A 23,955-nucleotide genomic window follows, 5' to 3' on the forward strand; every position below is an offset into this window, starting at 1 on the left:
TGTGTGTGTGTGTGTGTGTGTGTGAGGTAGTCATCGCAAAAGTTAAAGGATTTATGGAAGGAGAGTGAAACTGGTGAGCAAGTGTGTATTGTTTCAAGAGTGGGTGCCAGTTACATGGCAAGAACGAAGCAAATGTTAGTAGAGCAAAAAGTATCGACAGTAGAATGGAAAATGTTAATGTCGGAATTAATGTTGGATATGCAAGAGATTAATTGGTTGGATTAATGGTGGAAGTGTAGGAGAATGAAATGGACCTAAATAAGGAAATAGTGTGCTTGCATGTTACTGTTTATGGAGAAAGTGCAAAATCAAAAAAATCAAAAACGATGCCTTGAGAAACAGATACAACTGACATGCTGACCATGACCCACCCTCACCACAGGAATCAAGACCACAGTATCAAGGAACTTTGCACAAGACCAGAATACATGTTATCAGTGGTTGAAAGAAATGTTGAATTGTCTCAGAATACCGGCAATTCTTTCAGTGCCTCCATAGCACAATTGGAAGAACGACGGTACATTGCGCCCTTCGATTGGAATAGGCCTAAGTTCGCTTCTCGTCGCAATGGAAGGAATCTTTATCTGGACGATTTCAATCGAAGGTGAGTTAGCCGATCTCATACGGAGGTAGCAGGGTTTTTTTCCCGGAAACTCGGGTTTTTCATCCCGCATACAGACAAATCGGCCCTTCAGTCAACTAGTATTTTTGTCTGCAATTTACAGACAAAAATACTAGTTGTGGTGGTGGCAGAGGGGGCAGTAGATAGCGTTGATGGAGATGATTCGTAGTAGAGGTTCGGTGTAGTGGTTGAGACAGTTGTAGGTGTCCTCCTGTGATGAGTCTTCAGACTCCTTGGAGGTATCAGGAATAAAAACACTCTTGATATATGGAATTGTTATCATCAAGTTTTTCCATTTAGAGAAAGTCCACTTTTAGTAGAATATACAGTATATCTCACTCCATATGGACTTGCATAATCCATTTGAACAATATGAACATAATATGCACATAAGATTTATTAGTATGCTTACTCTGAAATAAAATCCTTGAATTCCTGACTCCACTTTGTTTCATTGCGCAACCGTGGTGGAGGATTTCTGAAATATGAAATAAATGATTTATTTAAATAATAATTTAGAAATATTTAAAAACACAAAATCTGTATTAACTTATAAAAAAGCTTCCTAAGTTATAAAAAAAGCATTGCCTTAAGTTATTAAATAAAAAACTGCATTAACTTATAAGAGAAAAACATACACATCTGCATGCTTGAAAAACATAAGTGCTTTTCAAAATCAGCTCGAAAAAATTATTATTGTTATTATTATTAACATTTGACCTCCATGGAGTCAGAGACTCATCATTGGAGGTATACACTATTGCACACTGTGCTCATCCAACCATGCCTTAAACTGATTCAATATGTCTACATCCACAACACACTCAGGCAATGCATTCCACTCACCAACCACTCTCCATGCAAAGAACCTACTCCTCACTCTCTGTTCACACCCTTCTTATACAGTTTCCAGAAATGGCCTCTTGTTCTGCTCCTCTCTCTGATTCCATGAAAAATCTCTTCCATGTCGATCTGATAACATCAGGTTCGACATGGAAGAGACATATTCAGAAACTGTGATTGGGTTTAAGGCACAGATCATGATCTTTCTGCATGAGAGTGTGGACCAGTAAGGCTGTCATTCATAAGTGAATTTCAGGTTGACTGAAAAGAAATATTCTATTTCTGTGAAGAATTATAAAAGAAATACTTAAGAAGAGTAGCTATTATTATTAACACTAAACCTCCATGGAGTCAAAGGACTCATACAACAACCCTTTCCTTATATGTCTCAATCATACTCCCCCCCCTCTTCCTCCTATTCACAAGGCTCTACAACTTACATTCTCACAATCTGTCCTTGTACTCCACATTCCATGGACCACTGACTACCTTTGTGAATCTTCTAGAAAATTCTAAAAATTTTCTTCTCAAAATTCTAGAAAATATTCCACATATCCTTGAGCACTGAATCCAGGTCTTTCCAGGTGGAAGATATGTGCTCCTATTGATCATATCATAGAGGTCAGCCATTACTTTTATTTAATTAAAATATGTTAAATATATTTTTACAATTTAAAAAAAAAAATTGTTTAATTTTTAAACAAAAATTTTTTTGAGAGGTTGCATTTTCAGTAAGGCTGTCATTCATAAGTGAATTTCAGGTTGACTGAAAAGAAATATTCTATTTCTGCAAAGAATTTTTTAAAAGAAATACTTGAGAAGAGTAACTACTATTATTAACATCAAACCTCCATGGAGTCAAAGGACTCATCATGGGAGGTCCACACTCTCATGTAGAAAGATCATGATCTGTGCCTTAAACCCAATCACAGTTTCTGCATTCACCACACTTTCAGGCAACAATACATTCCTCTCAGATTCTCCATGCAAAGCCTAGTCTCTTGTTCATCTATCCTCTCTCTCACTCTCTCTCTCTCTCTCTCTATGGTGTAAAAAATTCTCCTCCATATTAATCTGGTAAGGATGAACAGATACTGGAAAAGGTCCAGAGGCGACTGACTAAGATAGTTTCTGATCTCAGAAATATCAATTATGAGGTAAGGTTGAAAAGATGCACTTGACAGAATCTAGTGGATAGCAGGAAAAGGGGTGATATGACAGAGACCTACATGTTAGTAAAGGGTTGTTATAGGATCAGTGTTGAAGAGGTTTTACAGAAAATACTGGGAGATCAGGGGAGAACCAAACTCAACCTGGAAGCTGTATAAGAAAATGTATGAGTAGGGGAGTGAGAAGCAGGTTTTTTGCATGCAGAGTTGTGAATGATTGGAATGCTTTGCCTGAGAGGATGGTGTTTGCAGAGAATTTGAGTGTGTTAAAGGTGCAGTATGATGAGCTGTATGACAAAGGACCTCCTAGATGAGTCTTTGATTTCATGGGATATTAGGGTAATAATAATAATAAGAAGAAAAAGAAGAAGAAGAATAACAACCCTCATCAACTTATATATCTCAACAATATCCTTCTCCTTCTGTTCACGAATGCAAGTTGCATTTCCTCAATCTGTCCTCGTATTCCACATTCTATAAACCTGACACTGATTTTGTAAACGTTCCCTAAACCCTCTCTAAGATATCCTCATTCCCTTGAAAACCAGACAACCAGATCTGTGCACATTAGTTCATGTGCACAGATAGATCAAGGCCTTGTACAAGGGAAAACTATAATCTCTTTGCTTCTGCATGTCAAGATCTTCCTAATCATTGTCATAATTTGTTGTGATGTTTGTACACTTATAGCAGTGTGACTCCCTAAACTTCAAGTCTGTCCACCACTAACTCCCAGATCTCTCAACTCTTGCACCTCCCTCACAAATTTTTATGCTAATTGTATACTCTGCATCCTAACCTTGCCTAATTTTAATACCTTACACTTTGCAACATTAAAGCCCCCCTCACTTGCCTATTCACATAGTCTACTGAAATCCTCTTCAAGGCCTTGACATCTATTCTACTTCTCATAGTTCTTCCAAACTTTGCATCATTGGCAAACAACTACATATCTCAATTTAAACTAATCCCAATATCATTAACATACAAGTTAAACAATAAACAGACCACTAGTGACCTTTCTGTTTTGGGATACCACTGCTCCATACATAGTGATTCATATAAACTATTTTTATTCCACCTTAGAAGAACTAATAATTTAACTGATACTTTTATTTGAATCCAGCATCAAAAAGTAGTAATTAGCACATTCATTTGGATATCATGATATTTAAAACTTGTGATAATACTCACCTTGGAATTTGGAAGAGGGCCCTCATAGGATGTACATCTGCTAAAGGAGGGTCGCCTTCTGCTAGTTCAATAGCAGTAATGCCCAAGGACCATACATCACACCTAACATCATATGTATAATCTAACTGCTGAGAACATGCCACAACCTATTTGAAATTAGGTGTACTTTTAGTAAAATTTATTGTATTTTTAAAACATATTAAGATACAGTTGTAAATAACAGAATATCATAATGATATTTTGTCTTGATTAAATATTAAATATTTTGTTTCTTTTACCACTAAAACTTAACTAAATCTTCCTCCTTTGTATCCTATGAAAGACTAAACATTCCAGGCAAAACAAAATTCCAACTCTCTCTTTTGAAATAATCATAAAACTTTTCTTAATATTATCATGGCAAATGACAAAGCATAATATTTTTCTTAAATTCATTCATGATCAATGCACTGGCTACCCTATGTGGTAATTAATTTCATTTACTCATCATAAAAAATAAAATCTGGTCCTTACATCCATACTGATTTTGCTCTTCCTCATCTCTCTGTTCCTGTCATGCAATGATTTTTCTTTTTTCCAATATAGATGACAAGACATCAATTTGTCATTATCTTGACATCATCCAAATCTTTATATGCCACTGTATGTAGATCTTGTAAAGGAGAAAATTAAAGACTTTCTCCCAGTTCATCAGTATCCATCTCAACATCTAAAATCCTTTTAATTGCCATTTCTACAATCACAATGTGTCCCCACTTTCATAACTCCCACTACTGCTCTTAGATACTTCACCTTATTAATTTCTTTAAATAAATCATGCAAGCTGCAATCCAGAATTGGCATCTGTTATCCTCCTCTTTTGACAATGCTAATCTTATGTTAGATTGTCTTAATGGAGTGAAACCAGCACCAAAAAAGAATTAAAATGAATGTTTAACACTTCCAGTATATCATCTCAGTCACAGAGATTTTTAGGGAGTTCAGTATAAAATTAAAACACACACACACACACACACACACACACACACACACACACACACACACACACACACACACACACACACACACACACACACACACGCACGCACGCACACAAAAGGCAACATAAATCAAAGTGAAACTCAGTAGACCCAATCTTGAGTTCTATCTAGGCAAGGAATCCTCTAAGTACCAATTAAAGGCCTCAGTTGTAACATAGGATCTCTGAGAATTAATGTTTACCATATTTTGGAGAGTATAATGTATCCATATTTTGGAAAGTATAATGTATCCATATTTTGGAAAGTATAATGTATCCATATTTATTTCAAACGGTCATGCAGACTGTAGACAAGAGTATACAAAAGAACATACAGGTAGATTATTATGTCTGTACATGAATGCTAGAAGTATCAATAACAAAGGGATAGAGTTTGTTGCATTGGTCAATATGTTGGGTGTTACCTTCACCACCTTTGCAATATGTCCCCTGAATTTCAGGTTTCTATCAATCATCAACCGCAGATCGCTTGTCCCCCCCCCCTACCCCCTCCAGTATAGCTCCTCCAATAGAGTATGCAGCATCCCATCGATATGTCCCAAACCTCAAATAAATTACAAAATTAAATATATTACATCCATCCCTCAAGAGCAATATGGCAGCAATATGTTCTGGTACCTTCACAAGTACCTTCACATGCCAACATCCTCCAGTCCTACCATAAATAAGCTCAGCGAGATAACAATACCAAAAAGTGCAATAGCTAAGCTGCATTACACTCACCACTAGGTGGTGAGTGTAATACACTGATCATCACATAGGTAGCAATAAGATAACTTAATTTTATATTTATTGCGTGATGATATTATGTAATTATTAGATTGAGTGCTGTTATGTGATATTTTAAATATTTTAGACAGTATTAATTTAAATTCCTTTTTTCTTGTTTAGTGCTTTGGAACAAAATGGCACTGAAAGGGAAATCACTATACAGGTTGGCATGAAAAACAAATAAAGTGAATGCTTTGGAATTTTCAATAATGGTTCAGTGCTGTGAGTGTAATATGCATGTGTGGGGAGATGTTATAGATGTTCATGTTGAGAGGTAGAATAAGAGAAAGGAGTTAGTGTGGATATGCAAGAAGTGTGATATGATGATTGACCATGAGGCTTGTTTGAATCAGAGTAGGGAACATGATGACGTAAGTAAAATGGATGTCAAGGAAGATTGTGCAAATGTTAAAAAAGTGTGAGAAACTGATGGAAAAGGAAGCAGTTTAACTGACATAAGAAAGTGTGTGAGAATGATGGTGAAAGCAGAGTGCAAGTAAGGGCAAGATAACGAGTAGGCCTGATGAAGAAAAAGCACGTGAGACTGAAATGAAAGAGGTAACGAAAGACTCGCAAGTAGCTTTTTATAAAAATCTGATTATTAGAGGTGAGGTGAATGAGAAGATACAAAGGCTTGTTTTCTGGGAGGTAGAATGAGTTGAGTGACTGAGGCATTGGATATAAGGAGTAAGCAAGCAAAAGAGTTAGTAGTGGTAGCAGAGGAAAATGACTTGACTGAAAGCAAGGAGAATGTATGACAGGAGGTTGTTGAGATGAATAAAAGATAATACTGTGATAGGAAAGGTAGTCAGAGTGTGTTGCCTAGTTATGACAGTGATGAGATGAGATGGAAAGCAAGGATTATGAATTTGTTATCAGAAATGTGTGTAGAAAAAGGAGGCAGTTTGTGAATGTGTGGGATGAGTTTGAAGGAGGAATGGAATTATATAATAGTGATGGATTGCATTTGAATGAGTTTGGTGTTAGTCATCTGGAGAGGCTGATGCTGGAAGGCAGAGAATGGGATCTGAGCAAGTAACAAGTTAGGTGGAAGAGCAGAGGAATAAGGAAGGAGGGATTGAGGTGGTACTTATGAACAGAGAAGTGTGTAGCATGAGTGCAGAGAATGAGAGAACAGGTGTGAAAGACAGACAAGGGATGGGGGAGGGAACTCAGGGTGGACAGAGGAACACAGTATGTAAATCAATGCTCAAAGAAGAAGTGAAAGTGCGAGTAGACAAGAAAGGAATTGAATGGCCTGTTGGGATGTAGGGAAAACCGTTGAGTTTGAGGAAAGTACTGGGATGGGTAATGAGAAAGAGAGAGAGAGAATGGCATGAGGAAGGCATGGAGAAGTCACAACTAATAAGTGTTATCAGTGAAACTTGTTATAGATCCAGAAATGAACCTGAACATTTGTATATGAATGCTAGACATATCGGAATAAAGGGGAACAAAATTCTTGCATTAATAGAGTTCATCTACCCCAAAATTCGTCCACCCATTAGAATGAGTGTGACATGGTTGTATGAGGATTGTATTCTCACAAGAATGGGGATTGAAGCATATGATATTTTTTGTGAAGATAGAAAAGGTAAAAAACAGGAGTTGGAATGCTGTTGAAGACAGAAAAAGAGTTATGCCCATGCAAGAAAGAGATGCAAGGGGAAATAAGAGCAGCAAATTTGAGGCAGTCTGGTGTGAGATAGAAGGTGTAGAGAATGAAATACCTAGTCAGATATTGCTATAGACCTGGTAATGTGGAGTGTAGTAACCATGAAATGTATAAGCAAATTAGCCAAGCAAATACGAAAAGAGTTGATCACTATAGGTGATTTAAACTGGCAATATTATTATTATTATTATTATATAGATTGGGATGACAAGATATCATCAAGAAGCAAAGCATGATTTTCTTGAAATTCGAGGGACAACTACCACTGGCAGTATGCCCACTCCCCCAGAATATATGGTGTCCTGAAAATACACAAACAAAATGCGCCGCTCCGACCTATTGTGGAAGGAATAAATAGCCCTAGTTACCACTTATCCAAGAAATTAGCGTCGACACACAAGGAGTTGGTAGGTCATTCCCCCTCCTACATAAAGAACACACAACACTTTATAAACAAAATTAAAAACATAACACTTGACAAAGACAACTTATTAGTCAGTTTTGACGTTTCTGCCCTTTTCACAAATGTCCCCATCAATGACAATTCTCTTACTACAGAACAAATTTCCGCCCGACATTACGGCCCTCTTTGCCCACGTACTACTGTCCGGTTACTTCATGTGGCAAAACAAATTTTACCTACAAAAAGAAGGTACAGCCATGGGCTCCCTACTATTACCCCCCCCCCAATCACTAACTTTTACATGGAAACTTTTGAGCAAAGGGCTCTTGACTCCGCCACTCTAAAACCTACAATATGGCTTAGATATGTTGACGATGTGTTCGCTATCTGGCCGCATGGGCAACAAACGCTAAAGATATTCCTTAGCCACCTAAACAAACAACATGAACGCATACAATTTACCATCGAAATTGAAAATCAGAACTCGCTCCCGTTCCTAGACACACTAGTCACACGTCTTCCCTCAGGCAGTCTATCTTTCACAGTCTACCGAAAACCAACACACACAGATCAATACATACATGCTAATTCATACCACCACCCATCACAAAAATATGGAGTCATTAACACCCATAAAAACAGGGCCATAACAATTTGCTCTAACCAGCAAGCCCTGAAGCAAGAACTAAAAATCATCAAGGACACATTCATAAATAATGGCTATTAAAAAACCATCATCAATAAAATACTCCATAAAACATCAACAAAAAAGAATCTAGATTACAGTAAAACCATAGCCATCCCATACATCAAAGGGTTATCAGAAAAAATCAACAGAATCCTACACCATTATAACCTCAATGCCACCTTTAAGCCACCTACTAAACTTAAAAACATATCCAACTCCTCTAAGGACCCTCTCCTCCCATTGGCATATCCTAGAGTTTATTGCATCCACTGCACCTGTAACTTACCATACATTGGTGAAACAAGACATACAATCCCTATACATAAGAAAGAACACGAGACACATTAAATATAACCATTATGGTGAAGCAGGCCTCTCAGATCACGCGCTCAACACCTTACACCAAATCGACTGGAAAAGCACCTGCTCTTTACACCATACAAAAACCTGGTAGGAAAGGAAATTTAAGGAAGCCTGCAAAATTCTGATAAACCACCCAAATATCAACAACAATGGTGGCATGAACATTCCAAGAATTTGGATGGCACACATTCAGCCTACCTAATACATAAGATCCAGCATAAATCAGGACTCTAGCCAACTCTAGCTAGTATTAGAAACCTTTCCATACCAACTGGTTGGAATATACATGTATAATCATATTGTAAATATACGTTATGTGTGTGTGTGTGTGTGTGTGTGTGTGTGTGTGTGTGTGTGTGTGTGTGTGTGTGTGTGTGTGTGTGTGTGTGTGTGTGAAAGAATGATCATTAACTCGGTTAACACACATATTTTTATGAAGAATTGAATGACTAGAACCGAGATTTAAGCAACAAGGTTTTAATATAAAAACACTACTACTAATATAACAACAAAGTAAATCTTATAAGTAAATTTGAAACATTAAAAAGATTACAAAATAATAGGAACTTCCCAAAACCACACATCAATATTGACAAAGTCGTTATCAACAAATCTTATTATATACTTTCAGATGTAGAAAAAAGCATCCTTAGTAAAGGTCTAAACTTTATTCCTTCTCCAAAATTAATACCAAAGGAGACACTACTTACAAAAATAGAAAAAGCTACTTCTTTTCTCCCTCCACAAGATGCAAAACTTCTACGTACTGAATCAATCTTTATTATCAATAACACAAAACCACCTGCAGATAACATTACTTCAACAGAACGCAAAGCTATTAAAAGTTTAAAAAACAAGAGAGATATAATTATCCTCCCTGCTGTTGGATTCTGAATGAAAAGAAATTAAAATTATTAATACTCCCTTCAGAATCCAATATAATCCACCATATCAAAGGCTACATTTGTAGATATTATTAATGTAAATCTCTTATTATAAACTATTATTCATATAATTGCCTTTGAGTTTTTTTATTTAATTAATTAATCTAGGATATGTATTAATAATGGAAAGAACTCTGTATAAAAATAACGTTCCGATTATTTTATTTATTCCTATATTGATAGTAGAAGAATTAGTGTTCATCATATTTAATTATATATTATTTGAATTGAAAAATATCCTTTTATTTAGTTTCTGTATGTAAAGGTATAATGTTATGTAATGCTTATGCTTATGTACTGCTCTAATTGTTGTCATGGAGACGGAGTTAAAAGTAGAAAGTGCGAGCATAGTGGCGCATGAGTTATGGAATGTGAGATAGAACTGATATGAGCTAGATGGTGAGAACAAGTTTTGGCGGGAAAATGGAGTGAAAATATATAAACGGAAAGCGAGAGAAACCAAGAGCAGTGAGTAGCAGTCGGTCATCAGTCATAGTACTAGAACTAGGGAACTAGGGACTGAGTACAATTGGAGCACTCAGCACAGTAATGGCACTGAGAACAGTACTGTTATGTTCTTGTTTTTTATATCGTTTGTCTGTGTGACTATGTGACTGCCTTATTGTTATATCTCTAACTGCCTTTACTTTAACTTTACAGTTAACATAAATTATATTTGTATCACTTAATATCAGATATTCGTTTGCCGACAAATTTGTATTCTTTAAAGACTGCGCCAGCCGGCAACTAAACTCTGATACATTATCCAAGAATACTTAAAGAAAATGTAGGGATCATGAGACATGCAGTCGTGGTCCCGATTCTTATACCACTATTAGTTTCCCCCTTAATGCACGGTACGTAAGTTTTCAAACGGTAGCTCAATCTGCAGAAAGGATGACAAACTCATTTGATTATATATAAAGAAACACATTTATTATGGCACAAAAACAAGTATACATGTTAATCAAATCCTTAATCTTAAAAGAGTCTGGGTTCCCTTTACTTAGTTAATCACATCCAAAACTTCTATGTTATAGTCCCTTATTTGACATAAATTTCTCACTTCTATACGTACATCTATTCTCGGACTCTTATAACTAAGTTACCTAATATTATCACACATGTATTATTGCATATATACACAAGACAACTCAATAATTCTGACATGAACTTCTCTAGAGTAATACTTCTTATTCTTACTTAATCCTCCCTCCAAAATATTTAGCTAACATTTAATTACGTTCCAACCATATAATATTACTGTTCCTAAATCACACAAATATTCCAGGCCTCGGCATCCTGTTCGCCTGGAGCCTAATATGCTTTCTTCTCAACCGCAGACAAAAGTGTCCAAATCATAGACTGTTCTTATAGCACCACACAGAAATAGCATGTTTCCTTACCTCACGGTTACTTTAATCGAACATTTAACATAAGAAAATCTTATGCTTACCGTTCTTGCCTTGAACTGAATATTCTGGTCTGCTTACAGTGTCTTCACTGATGGCAGCCTTGCTATTCCTTTGTTTCCATACGAACCAATAAACACTCATACATAGATTTGAACACTGACATTGATTTCATCAGTGGCTCTTTCTTCTTATGGACCTGAATACATTGTAGTTGCAGCCTTGGCCCACATAGCATACATAGCAAGGGGGGAATTCTTGCTACACGTGGCGGCAAGCTCCACACAGCTCTCCAACAGGAACTAGGTGCCGACGAAACCCAGAGACAGGAGATTAGAGAGACAAGAGAACGATTCGAATCCCCGCCAAAACCTTTATACCTCAGAACAGCTCCCTCACTCAGCGGTGTCGTCACACATACGGCGACTGCCGATTGGACGCAGTGGCCACGGACTGTTTTTACATGGCTTAAAACATGGTCTAGCTTATACATATTTACTTGGCAATTTATACATGATTTTATATTCTAATTCATTTACAACTATTCTCTATTAAACTAATGGGTTATTTTAACACTGTTCAGAGCTTACACACTTGGATATTTACATGTTCATGGGACATTAGTCGGTACATTTCCCATCCGGAGGCATAAGCATGTCCTTATCCACTCCTTATGAGATAACTTAATATTGGGTGGGAAAAAAAAGGCGACTCATCATTTTTTTCCGACACAACAGTACAATAGAGATGAGGAAATAATTTATTGGCAGCACGGAGTTAAATAAGAGGCTGTAGTACAAAGAATTAAGTGCTGAAATCAGATTACGAAGGATCTCTATGAGACTCTCTATGTTGTTCATAGTCTTTTAACTTTCAGTGTTTAGTGTATTTTCTTTTTTTCTTTCTTTTATGTCACCTGATGAAGGCTGTTACAGGCCGAAACTAGTAGTGTTTTTATATTAAAACCTTGTTACTTAAATCTCAGTTCTAGTCATTCAATTCTTCATTAAAAAAAAAAAAAATATATATATATATATATATATACATATATATACACATATACATACATACATACATAGACGTTGTTGTGCCCAATATAATTCTATAACCAACAGATAATATTAATAATAGGACTCTAGCGTTGATGTATATTCTATTTTTTTATTTTATTATTTATTTTTTTTTTTTTTTTTCACTAGAGGTCAGGCCAACAATTGTTGTAAAGGTTGCTCAGTAACTTTATCAAACCAGATAGATTGTAGTGTAGCTTGTTCTCTGTATATAGTGCATATGCTCCAGAAGATGACCTTGATATAAAGGTCGAAACGTCGAATGTAGAGTTTAGTTATATTAAATTAAAGTTTTACTCAAACACGGTAGTTGTCTCCATAATTTTCAAAAATGTACTTGGATCACCATGCAAGCCTAAAAGAGAAAGGACTTAATAGATTAAATTTGTTATTTCTATTATTTCCTAGCACGCAGTAACAATTGCATTTTAATAGGTGATCCACCGAACATTTTGCTTGTATTCCATTTCTATTACTGTTACAGACACTAAAGATGTACTATTAATTTTGTACGAAATATCTATCCTTTTACTAATTAAAGATATCACTGTGGTTTTTATGCGTTGCTTTATTATTTAATGAGAACCAGGATCCAGAATTCGGCTAACCAACAGTAGTGTTATCTTTGATGGACAGCACGATTTCACTAAAGGAAGGTCATGTTTTAGCAATCTGCTTACTTATTGTGATAAGATGACAGCTGCATTGGACAAGGGAGATTGGATACACATTAGGATCTTACGAAGGCTTTTGGAAGATTGCCACATGATAAGTTGATAATTAAACTAGAACTTGGATATTAAATTACTGCATTAGATTGGAGACTAGTCTTCTGATAGGTATCAGCAAATTATGCATGGAGAAACAACATCTCAGAAGAAGAAGAAAGTAACTAGTAGTGTGCCTCAAGGGTCTGTTTTTCCAATGCTGTTTAACTGATAGTGATAATGATATTGAGGAGGTTTGAATGGGGATATTCAGTTGTTTGCAGATGATGCAAAGTTGAGAAGAACTATGAAAAGTGGAACAGATGTTGTGCTTTACAAGTGGATTTGAATAGATTGAGTGAAGAACACAGAAGTGCAGTTACCAGTTCAAAGTTGCAAAATGTACGATTTTAAAATTTGGAAAACAAATATGGGATGTAGAATATACAAATAGCGTGGATATATTGGAAGAGGTAGAAGAAATAAGAGATCGGGTGTTATGGTGGATATGGACATAAAATTTAGAGGAAACATTGCTAAAATTGTGAGTACAACACAATGAATTATGGCAATGATACAGAGGATACTGACTAGTAGAAGTAAAGCGCTTCTAGTTCCATTGTATATAAAGCCTTGATTAGGCCACATATGGACTATTGCACACAAATTTGGTTGCCTGATTTTCAAAAGGATGAGAAGGTATTGGAAGGCAGTTGATTGTAGATGCTAGCAGACAGGAGGAGGGGTTGATATGATAGAGATGTATAAGTTGTTAAGGAGTTTTTATCAGATTAGTGATGAAGAGGTTTTTTATAGAGCTGGATGAGTCTTTGACTCCATGGAGGTCTGAAGATAATAATAATAATAATTATTATTATTATTGTCATCATCATCAGATACAAACATTATTAGAATTGTTAGAACAGATTATGGCAGTGAGGATTATATATACATATAGAAGTAAAGAGGTTATGGTGACACTTGATCAGGCTATATATGGATTATCATATAAAAATTTGCACCTGATTTTCAAGGGGATGAATATATTTTAAGAAGGGTTCAGAGAAAAGTAACTGTGTCTCTAGAATGCTGGGTATTATGACAGGTTAAGGGGTGGGGGAATATTTGTATAGCTCAGTGGAGAGGAGAATGATAATATGATTAAAACATATAAGTTGAAGAGTTTCTTTTCTAGATTAATGTGGAAGAGATTTTATTTTTCATAGAATAGAGAGAGAGAGAGAGAGAGAGAGAGAGAGACAGAAGTGAAGGATAAGATATATACTCTGGAAAATATATAAGGAGAGTGTGAATAGTGGAGTGAGGAGAAGATTTTTGGCATAGAGAGAGTGGAAATGAATGGAATGCATTACAGTTTTAAGACATGATTTAACAAGTGCTGCATGATAGTGTAACTGTATTGAAGTGTGATGCTAATAATAACAGCTAGACTCTATCTATATTCTTGCACATACTGTACCTGCATTAATATAAATTTTATTATTATTATTATTTCATCTCCTTGAAGCCAGCAAACTCATCATGGGGATTCACTTAACTGACAACATATTTATCATACCGAAATTTAAACTTATACTCCCAGCACGCACAGTGTATTCTGGTAATGAGTTACACCCCACAATTCCCATGTGACAAATCTACTCCTCACACCCTTCTTCTCCATACCTTCACACAAATTCCAGAATGGCCTCATGTTCTTCCCATCTCATTTTCTACTTTTTTCCCCCCTCTGTATAAATCCAGCAAAATCCCCTGACTGACTTAAATATCTCTATCATACCGCCAAACACTACAATTTACATTCTCTCAACTTCTCTCCATAACCAATATTCTGGAATCCAGATATTGATCACTTTTATTTGGACCTTCTCTAATGTTTGCACATCAGCACAGCAATCGATGTGTGGTCCGACCAGTGCTTTATACAATAGTACAATGCCTTCTTATCCCTACTTGTCAATGTATTCCTTATCATAGTAGCAATGCAATATGTAGCCTTTGCAATACTTGCAGTGTGCCTTTTTTACTGAACTGCACCTCTAGCTTCTTCCTGAAGCACAGCTCCAGAAAGTATACTCTAGTACTTTGTGGGGTTGTGAGTAGGAGTACTTTGTAAGGATGTAAGTACACTCTTACAGAAAGATTTTGTTGGATTTGTGTACTTTAAGTAAGAGTATTTCATACTCTTATAAAGTAAGAGCAGGCCCGCAAAGTACTAGAGTATACTTTCTGGAGCTGTGCTTCAGGAAGAAGCTAGAGGTGCAATATACACAGGTGCCGCAGAAGAAGAAAAGGCTCCTAAAATATGTCAAAAAATATGAGATAAGAGTTTAAAAGAACAATGAATGGTACAGAATGGTACATATAATTATGAATGGACGTCAACTTCTGTTCGGGCCCCTTCAGATCTTCCTGGAAACGAACAAATAAATTCTGAAATTGTATCCTGGACCTGATTATATGACTGTAATTTTTATTAAAATTTACGAAAATATACCTAAAATAGTTCTTTATTTATTGATGTATCATAAATCAACTTATGATTAATTGTTGAGTTCCGTGTAAGGGCCAGGCCATATGCATCCGATCTGATTAAAATCCAGATACTAGACAAAAAAACAGCCTCCGTGTGCTGTCGACTATAGAGTCGCGTTGATAAAACACAATATGATGGATGGATGCTTGGCAAAATACAGAATCGAAAAAACCAGAGCATGCATTGGTTGTTTTCCAAAGATACGATTTTGAATTTTGCCAAACATCCACGTTCATAAAACACAATATAATGGTGAATTTTGTGAAACATCCATTCATCATATTGTGTTTTATCAAAGCGATAAAATTTATTGCCCGTTTCAGTTGCTAAGGGAGAGAGAACATTTTCTAAATTACAATTAATAAAGAACTACCTGCGATCAGCATGAGTCAAGAAAAACTAAATGGTTTGGCACTAATTTCAATAGAAAATAATATTGCTCAGTCTATCAACATTGATGTACTGTGACAGGATTTCAATAAAATGAAAACCAGACGAGTCCCTTTTAGCAAAATTAATGTAAAGAATATTTGAATAAATCTCTTAACTTTATATTACTATTTTATATTATTTTGAAAATTTATATAACTTGAAAAAATTTGTATAAGCAGGACTAATCCGTAGGTAACATTATACTGTAAAGCGGTTTTCATTTGTTTTTCATTTCTTGTTCGTTTTATTCACACTTTATTCAAAAAAAACTTTTTTGGAAAGGTGCCGAACATTAATCGCACACACAAGAAAAATACTATACACCGGTTTCGAGTAAGAGTATAAAGTACTTTTACTTAAAGTACACAAACTACTTCCGATGTCATTTTAATTTTTTTCCCCTTGCTTGCCACATAGCAGAACCACTTCTCCAAATTATCTTTGGCCTGACTGGTCAATCTCCCCTTATACTGTATTTTTTCTTTCTTTACCATGGTCACCATTTCAGCCTGAACTTTATATGCTCATGCATCTGATCATTACATTCTGTTTCATATCTCCTCCATAACATTTTCTTCCACACTGCCTGCTTGAGTTCATTCATCCATTTTAGTCCTATTCTATTTATTTATTTGCTTGATATATAATTCCACATATATCTCTTTTTGACAGGAACCTTTTCCCCTGTTTGACCACCTCCCAGAACTAGTACCCTCATAATCACTGTTACCAACCAGTGAGTGTTGATACCTCATTAATAACGACATCCTGTGTGGGTATCATTAAATCCAACACTCTAAACTCTCATGTTACTTCCATCACATGATGCTTAAAATAGTTATCCCTTAAAAATTAAACAATATTATTCACTTATATTACTTTTATTCTTCTAACTCTGTGTGAAGTAAAAAAAGATTAATACTGTAATACATGAAATTAGCATGAAACAATAAAGGCAAGTATGAATACCATGGATCTTTAATTGATGCATGACTCTTTTATAAGCTACAATAAGAAAATGTCAACCACATGGTGTGCATATACACATATTTATTATTATTAAAAGTCAACTAGTTTTTACATCTTTTTAATTGCAAATATCCTAGCTACTGCTTACTTCTGGTGCCATCCAATATGGTGTGCCAACTGAGGTATTTCTTCTTCCCATTGTCTCTGCTAAGTGTGATGAAACACCTGAAAAAAAATTAACGATAAAAATATTTCACTGGAAGCAAATAATCAAAATTAACTGGAATGTCATTTGTTTAACTTACAAAAATCACTCCATAAAATGGAATTTAATCTTTTAATAAGCTGATTCAATTATTATTATTATTATTATATGGTATCTCCATGGAGTCCAGAGACTCGTCATGGGAGACCAAAAATAAATATTTTACAGACAAAACCTATCACACCACTCCTTAAACTCATTCACCATCAGGGAATCCAACTAATTTTGCAATCCACTCCCCATGCAAAAAAATCTAGTCTGTACACCCTTACTAATCACACTCTTACACAACTTCCATGGATGACCTCTAGTTCTGTATTTGTCATATATTGAAAAATTTCCTTTGCATCAATTTTATAAAATCCCTTTAATATCTTATAAGTTTCTATCATGTTCCCTCTTTTCTGCCTATTAACTAAACTTTGCAACCCACAAACCTTCAATCTATGTTCACAGAAAGCATTCCACAGATCTCCTACCAGCTTACTCACATGTCTCTGAACTTTCTCTACCACCTCCTGGTCTCCAAGAGACACAGGTGATGACCAAATCTGTAGTCAAGATGTAGCCAAATCATAGTCTTATAAAGAGAGATATTAACTTCCCTAACTTTATTTGTTAGTGTGCTTTTCAACATCCAAGTAATCCTATCAGCTATTTTACCAACTTTTGCAATATGCTCTCTGACTACAACTCTGTCCACCATTATCTTCAAGTCCCTATCATCATCAGTTTCCTGCAATCCATTACCATCAATACCCAAAGTACCTGAAGTGCATAACCTTACATTTTGCAACATTAAAATAACAATCATTATCCTTTTCCCACATTGCCAATTGAATCATTGGCATTTCCCACATTGCCAATTGAATCAATTGGCAATTGATTTAAATCATCCTGCAGAATATCTACATCACCTTTAGCAACTATTATCCTCCCCAGTTTTGTATCATCAGCAGACAACTGAATATCCCCTTCCCCACCTTAAATCTTTCCCTATATCACTGATATACAAATTAAATACTGGTCCTAAGACAAAACTCTGAGGTACTCCACTAGTCACTCATTTTCCTAGATTCCACTCCACCATATACTACTCTCTGGTATCTGTCTGTCAGCCAATCTCCATCCATGTTATTAGCTTCACATCTATTCCAATTTTCTCCAACTTTTGTAATAGTTTTCCATGTGGTATTCTGTCAAATACCTTCATAAAATCCAGTAGTATCATGATATAGCCATTTCTTTTATCTAATTCCACTGTCACTTGATTATAAAATGTGAATAAATTATTAAGAGAAGACCTACCCTTTACAAAGTCGTGTTATCCCCCCCCATATAGTATCGCATCCCTATCCACCCACTGTTGGGTTTTACTTTTAGCCAACTTTTCCAGTATTTTAACAACCACTCCTCACTCTTGATATATTAACTGGTCTGTAGTTTGCAACCTCTGTCTTGGAGATAACTTTATGCAATGAACTATCTTACCCTCTTTCCCCCTTCCCTAGAATGCTGCCAGAGCTTAGACTTAGATCGAACAACTTCATCAGGGCAATGCCAATTCTCTTGCACATTCACATAGTACACAAGCTGACATGCCATTCAGCTCCACTGCTATATTCACATTGATTTTTTCAATATGCCAAACATCTCCTATTCATCCACCTCAAGTCTGATATGCATCTCTGTCATATCAGTAACTGCAAAATCTCCACCTGGATGATACACTCTTGCAAAATGATCACTCAATAATTCTTTTTTTTTTTTTTTAAATCTCTGTCACTTTTCTGCCATCAGCATTGATTAAACTCATCTTTCCATAATCATCTTCCTCTTACTTGCTACACAGCAAAAAATTTATTTTGTATTTACTTTGACTATTTAGCTAACTTGCTTTCATAATCTGATTTGGCTTTTCTTGCCATACAGTCAGCATTTTTTGTTCATGAGTATGCTGATCACATTTTTCTTTACATTCCCTCCACAGTGTTTTTTTGAGCTTTAGCTTTATATCCCTATTCATCCAATTAATCTCCACTTGGTTTATCCTCCTGACTTTGGACATGCAGCCTGATACCACTTCTCTTAAACAATCTCTCACCACTTCCCATTCACTATTGACATTCTTTCCTTGTAGCTTCTCAAGGCATGGCACTGCTCCAAGGTGCTTTGTAAGTCTGTCATAATTACCAGTTTTGTAGTTCAATATGAACTCTTTCTTGACAGAGAATTTCACATCTTTGGCAACTGCTGAGAATGAGAGTTGCATAGTCACTCTCTCCTGGAGGCAGAGTGTCTACCTTGGTTATGGATATATCTTCTGATGCTATTACCAGATTCAATACTCTGAAACCCCTGGTCTCTTCTATAACTTCTTTCAGGTAATTATCCCTGAGCAACTGTATAAATTCCACTTCCAATCTTGACATGCCTCCTTTCTGGAAGAAAAGCATCTGAAATATTTTTGTAAATTAATATTTGTCACCAATGGCGGATGGTCTGCCAGAATACTTTGTTTGCATTTGCATAGAATGAGTCTAATCTTTCTCCAAAAGATTCCCAAGCCTTCTGCTTTGCTGTCTTTACTGCCTCAAGCCTTCTGCTTTGCTGTCTTTACTCCTCAAGCCTTCTGCTTTGCTGCCTTTACTTCCTCAGCAGCAGCTTTTCATGCCTCAGCATACTGCATAATAATACCAGTCTTTAAGAAGGGAGACCAGACGGATTGCAGTAACTATCGTGGCATCTCTTTGCTCAGCCTGCCTGGGAAAGTGTATGCTAAGTACTTGGAAAGACGGTGCAGGAGCATAGTTGAGTCAAAGTTACTGGAAGAACAATGTGGCTTTCATCTTGGTAGAAGCACAACTGACCCAAATCTTCACTTTAAGGTAAGTCTTTGAGAAATCTTGGGAATATGCCAAGAATGTCTACACATGTTTTGTGGACTTGGAGAAGGCATATGACCGGGTTCCTCAAGATAAAGAAGCTTTGGCAAGTAGTACAGAAGTATGGAGTGGATGGCCAACTATTAGCTGCCATCAAGTCCCTATATGAATGCCAGTTTTGTGTCAGGGTAAACAGCACAAAGTCTGAACCTTTCACAGTCTCCGTTGGCCTCTGCCAAGGATGTGTTCTGTCACCCCTCCTTTTCATAATATTTATGGACTGGACTGACAGGCACAGCTGAGGCAGTGAGTGTGTCAGAATTGGAAGATGTAGCATTGGACGTCTGCTTTTTGCAGATGACCTAGTTCTGCTTATCTCTTCCACAGATGACCTCCAGTGGACCCTAAATAGGTTTGTAGCTGTTTGTGCAGATGCCAGAATTAAGATCAGTGGATCAGAAGATTTGTGGAATGAGACCACCATCCCAGTGCACTCTACATGTAAGTGGAGTCCCAATGAGGAAAGTGGAGAAGGTTAAATAATTTGGGTCCATATTCACGAATGATGGAAAATGGGACGTAGAGCTAGATATTCGAATTGGCTTAGCAAGCTCAATATTGTGAGAGCTTGGCCGTTCGGTAGTATTGAAACGGGAGTTAAGCCAGAAGGCAAAGCTGGCTGTCTTCAATATAGTCTATGTCACCATCCTCACCTATAGTCACAAGAGTTGGGTAATGACCAAAAGAATGCAGACATGAATCCAAGCGGCTGAAATGAGGTTCCTTCGAGGGGTTGCGGGGCTGACAAGACTCAACAGAGTCAGAAGCTCTGCAATTCGGGAAACCCTCAATACTCAACCGCTGCTTCTCCGTGTTGAGAGATCACAGTTACGTTGGTACGGGCACCTAGTCAGAATGCCACAAGAGAGGCTCCCTCAGCAGGCCCTCTTTGACAAGCCAGAGGGTGGGAGGCCACATGGAAGGCCAAGGACTCGCTGGATAGATTATGTCCAAAACCTTGGGTGGACGCGTTTGGGAATCCCACAAGAACACCTGAGCTTGGTGGCAGAGGATCGTGACCATTGGAAGTTCCTCTTGCAGCTGTTGCCCCCACAACCCAATTAGGAAAGGTGGGCCTTGAAGATGTATATTTGTCACCTTAAGTATATTTTAAAACATTTCCTCAGGTCTGAGAGAATTTTGTTTGTTTTTTTTAAAGAAAGAAGAAAATTATTTATGTAAAATAAAATGTAATGCATTGTTGTATGAATTATATAAATTTATTATATGTTACACACACACACACACACACACAGAGAGAGAGAGCGAGAGAGAGAGAGAGAGACAGAGAGTGATCATGACACTGCAAAGAGAAAAAATACATGAGAGTAAGGAATATATGAATGAAATAAATAAAAAAACAAGAATGCTCAGAATGGAATAGCTAATATGGAATAGAGTTAAGAACAGGAATAAAAAAAATGCTAGCTCAAATAGTTGAATTAGTAAGGAATAAGTGAATTAAATGAGCCGAAAAAAGAGAACAGTCAGAATGGAATAGGAGATATGGAATAGAATCAAGAACAGGAATAATAATAATAAAAAAATTAAATGCTAGCTGGAATAGCCTCAAATAGCAGAATCAGTTATATATAAGAAGAAGAAGGGAAAGTCAACAAATTATGAACTGGTGAGACAGCATAAGAGAGTAATGAGACAAGCATGATTTATGAATTTTTGCAAGTAATATCATGGTTCTATACTAATACAAGGAATATTGGAAATGCTGTGTTTATGGCACTGATTGAATTTGTAAAAAGATCATGTGTAAGAATAATTTTTTTATGTGGCTTCCTCTCACAAATGGTTGTAAACCTATACTACATTAGCACTATGGGACAGTTGATTTTTTAAATTCATTTTTGTAATTTTTTTTTATTCATTTTTTATGGAAGCCCTGCTCCAGAGACCAAACATGGAACTTCTACAGACCACCAATAAGCAGGGTGATGGCCTCACACACCAGGTAATGAAATTAATGGGACAGTTGATTTTTTAAATTCATTTTTGTAATTTTTTTTTTATTCATTTTTTATGGAAGCCCTGCTCCAGAGACCAAAAATCTATCATCTACAGACAATCACATATATCCATGCCTATGATAGGACTTGAACCCAATGTTGGTTGTAGAGAAGAAATGCTAACCATTCTGCAAACCAGGCTGGCATATACACAAAAGTTGATAAGCATATGGAAGTTGTGTTAATGATATCTCTCAAGATGAGTCTACCGACTCCTTGGAGGGGTGCAATAATAATAAAAAATATTAGGATGTTAATGATATTTGGGAGAGGCTTAAATGGGGATATTGATGATGCAAAGTTAAAGAGAATTATGAAGAGAAATAGAAATGGAGTGATACAGAATCTTGCTCATACCAAGATATTTAGTGTGAGAATGAGAAACACAACAGGATAGCTAATAGAACATTATGGATCTGAAAATGTAGAAGACAATGATCATGAAATGCTTAGTCTCACTGGTTGGGCAAGTAAAAAATGAGAGTGATCCTAATGACAAATTTTATGAGAATATGAATTGAAAAGAAACAATAGTCACAACACCTGTTCAACTCTTCATAATTCTCCTTAACTTTGCATCATCAATATTCCCATTTAAGCTCTCCCAAATATCATTAACATCCCAATATTTTTTATTATTATTATTGCACCCTCCATGGAGTCGACAGACTCATTATGAGAGATATCATTAACACAACTTCCATATATCTATCAGATAGCTAATTATTCTACTATCTAGTGCACAAATCTAATAACTAAACTCTTTATTTTTTTCATTTTCATTTAATAACTATCTTTACATGTGGCAGTCTATCAAATACTTTTGCAAACTCTAAATATATTACAGTATATGTATCTCCCTTGACCAATGCATCTGTCACTGTTTTAATAGATAAGTAAATTGCTAAAACCTGTACTTTGTAATGGTCCAACATCTTGACAGTGGTAAAAAAATAAATTAAAATAAAAAGTAAGTTGAAAAGGAGAGCAGAAATGATTAATAGCAAGATACCGGTCTGGTTGGCCGGGTGGTTAGCGTATCTGCTCTCCAGCCAAAGGCTGCTGGTTCGAATTCCACTGTGGACATGGATGTTTGTGATTGTCTGTGAAAATACTGTGGTTGTGGTGATGTGGGGGAAGTAGATAGCATTGGTGTAGATGATGATAGTAATTGCAGTTCATTGTAGTTGGTGGACTGACAGTGGAGATAGAGAGCTGTAGAGTAGTTGCCCTCCCTCAATGAGTCTTTGAACTCCCTGAAGGTGGCGCGTAACAATAATAATAATAAGATTGCTGAATTTTGTAAGCCGAAAAGTGTTTGGTTTATGAATTATGGAGTGAATTGGAAGAAAAGCTGAAATCGTTTATGAATGACATATTGCATCTGAATGGGTTTGGTGCTGGACATGTGAAGCAATTATTGTCTGCTAAGAATGCACAGAGTGAAGATAATGGTGGTGTAGCAAAGGATCAGAGTGAAGGAAAAGCAGGTTGTGGAAGGATAGGAGGAAGTAGAGAAGTGAATATGGCAGAACAGAGTGGGAATACATAACAGTGGCAATAAGAGGGATGTGAATGAAAATCAGAGTCAGATGACATTTGTAGTGATTTATTTGCTGATGCTTAGAGTCACGATAAAGGTGGTGTAGCTGAAGATCAGAGAGAAGGAGAGAGAAATATTGCAAAGCAGGTTGTGGAAAGAAAGGAGGAGGTGAAGAAATGATTATAGATAAACAGACTTAAAGAATACATAAGTGGGAAAAAGAGGGGGGTATGAATGAAAATCAATTAGAAAGAGGGAGACAGGAATGGTCAGAACAAAGGAGGAAAGAGAGAAAGCAAGAGAGAGAGAGAGAGAGAGAGAGA

General features: G+C 36.2%; 1 protein-coding gene across 1 annotated transcript in view; it reads right to left on the reverse strand.

Annotated features, from left to right (window-relative positions):
* ninaC (STKc_myosinIII_N_like and MYSc_Myo21 domain-containing protein ninaC) overlaps positions 1-23,955 on the reverse strand; it is a 579,315-nt gene that overhangs the window by 468,722 nt on the left and 86,638 nt on the right. The window contains exons 5-7 of the mRNA XM_090415596.1: positions 17,007-17,083; positions 3,829-3,974; positions 1,035-1,100 (exon numbers count right to left, since the gene is read on the reverse strand). Coding sequence (XP_090271722.1) covers positions 1,035-1,100; positions 3,829-3,974; positions 17,007-17,083 — 289 coding nt within the window. The remainder of the gene's footprint in view (positions 1-1,034; positions 1,101-3,828; positions 3,975-17,006; positions 17,084-23,955) is intronic.

This window comes from Typopeltis vanoorti, chromosome 3, assembly GCF_054136105.1.
Source record: "Typopeltis vanoorti isolate ZY-2024b chromosome 3, IOZ_Tvanoo_1.0, whole genome shotgun sequence".
Taxonomy (NCBI): Eukaryota; Metazoa; Arthropoda; class Arachnida; order Uropygi; family Thelyphonidae; genus Typopeltis; species Typopeltis vanoorti.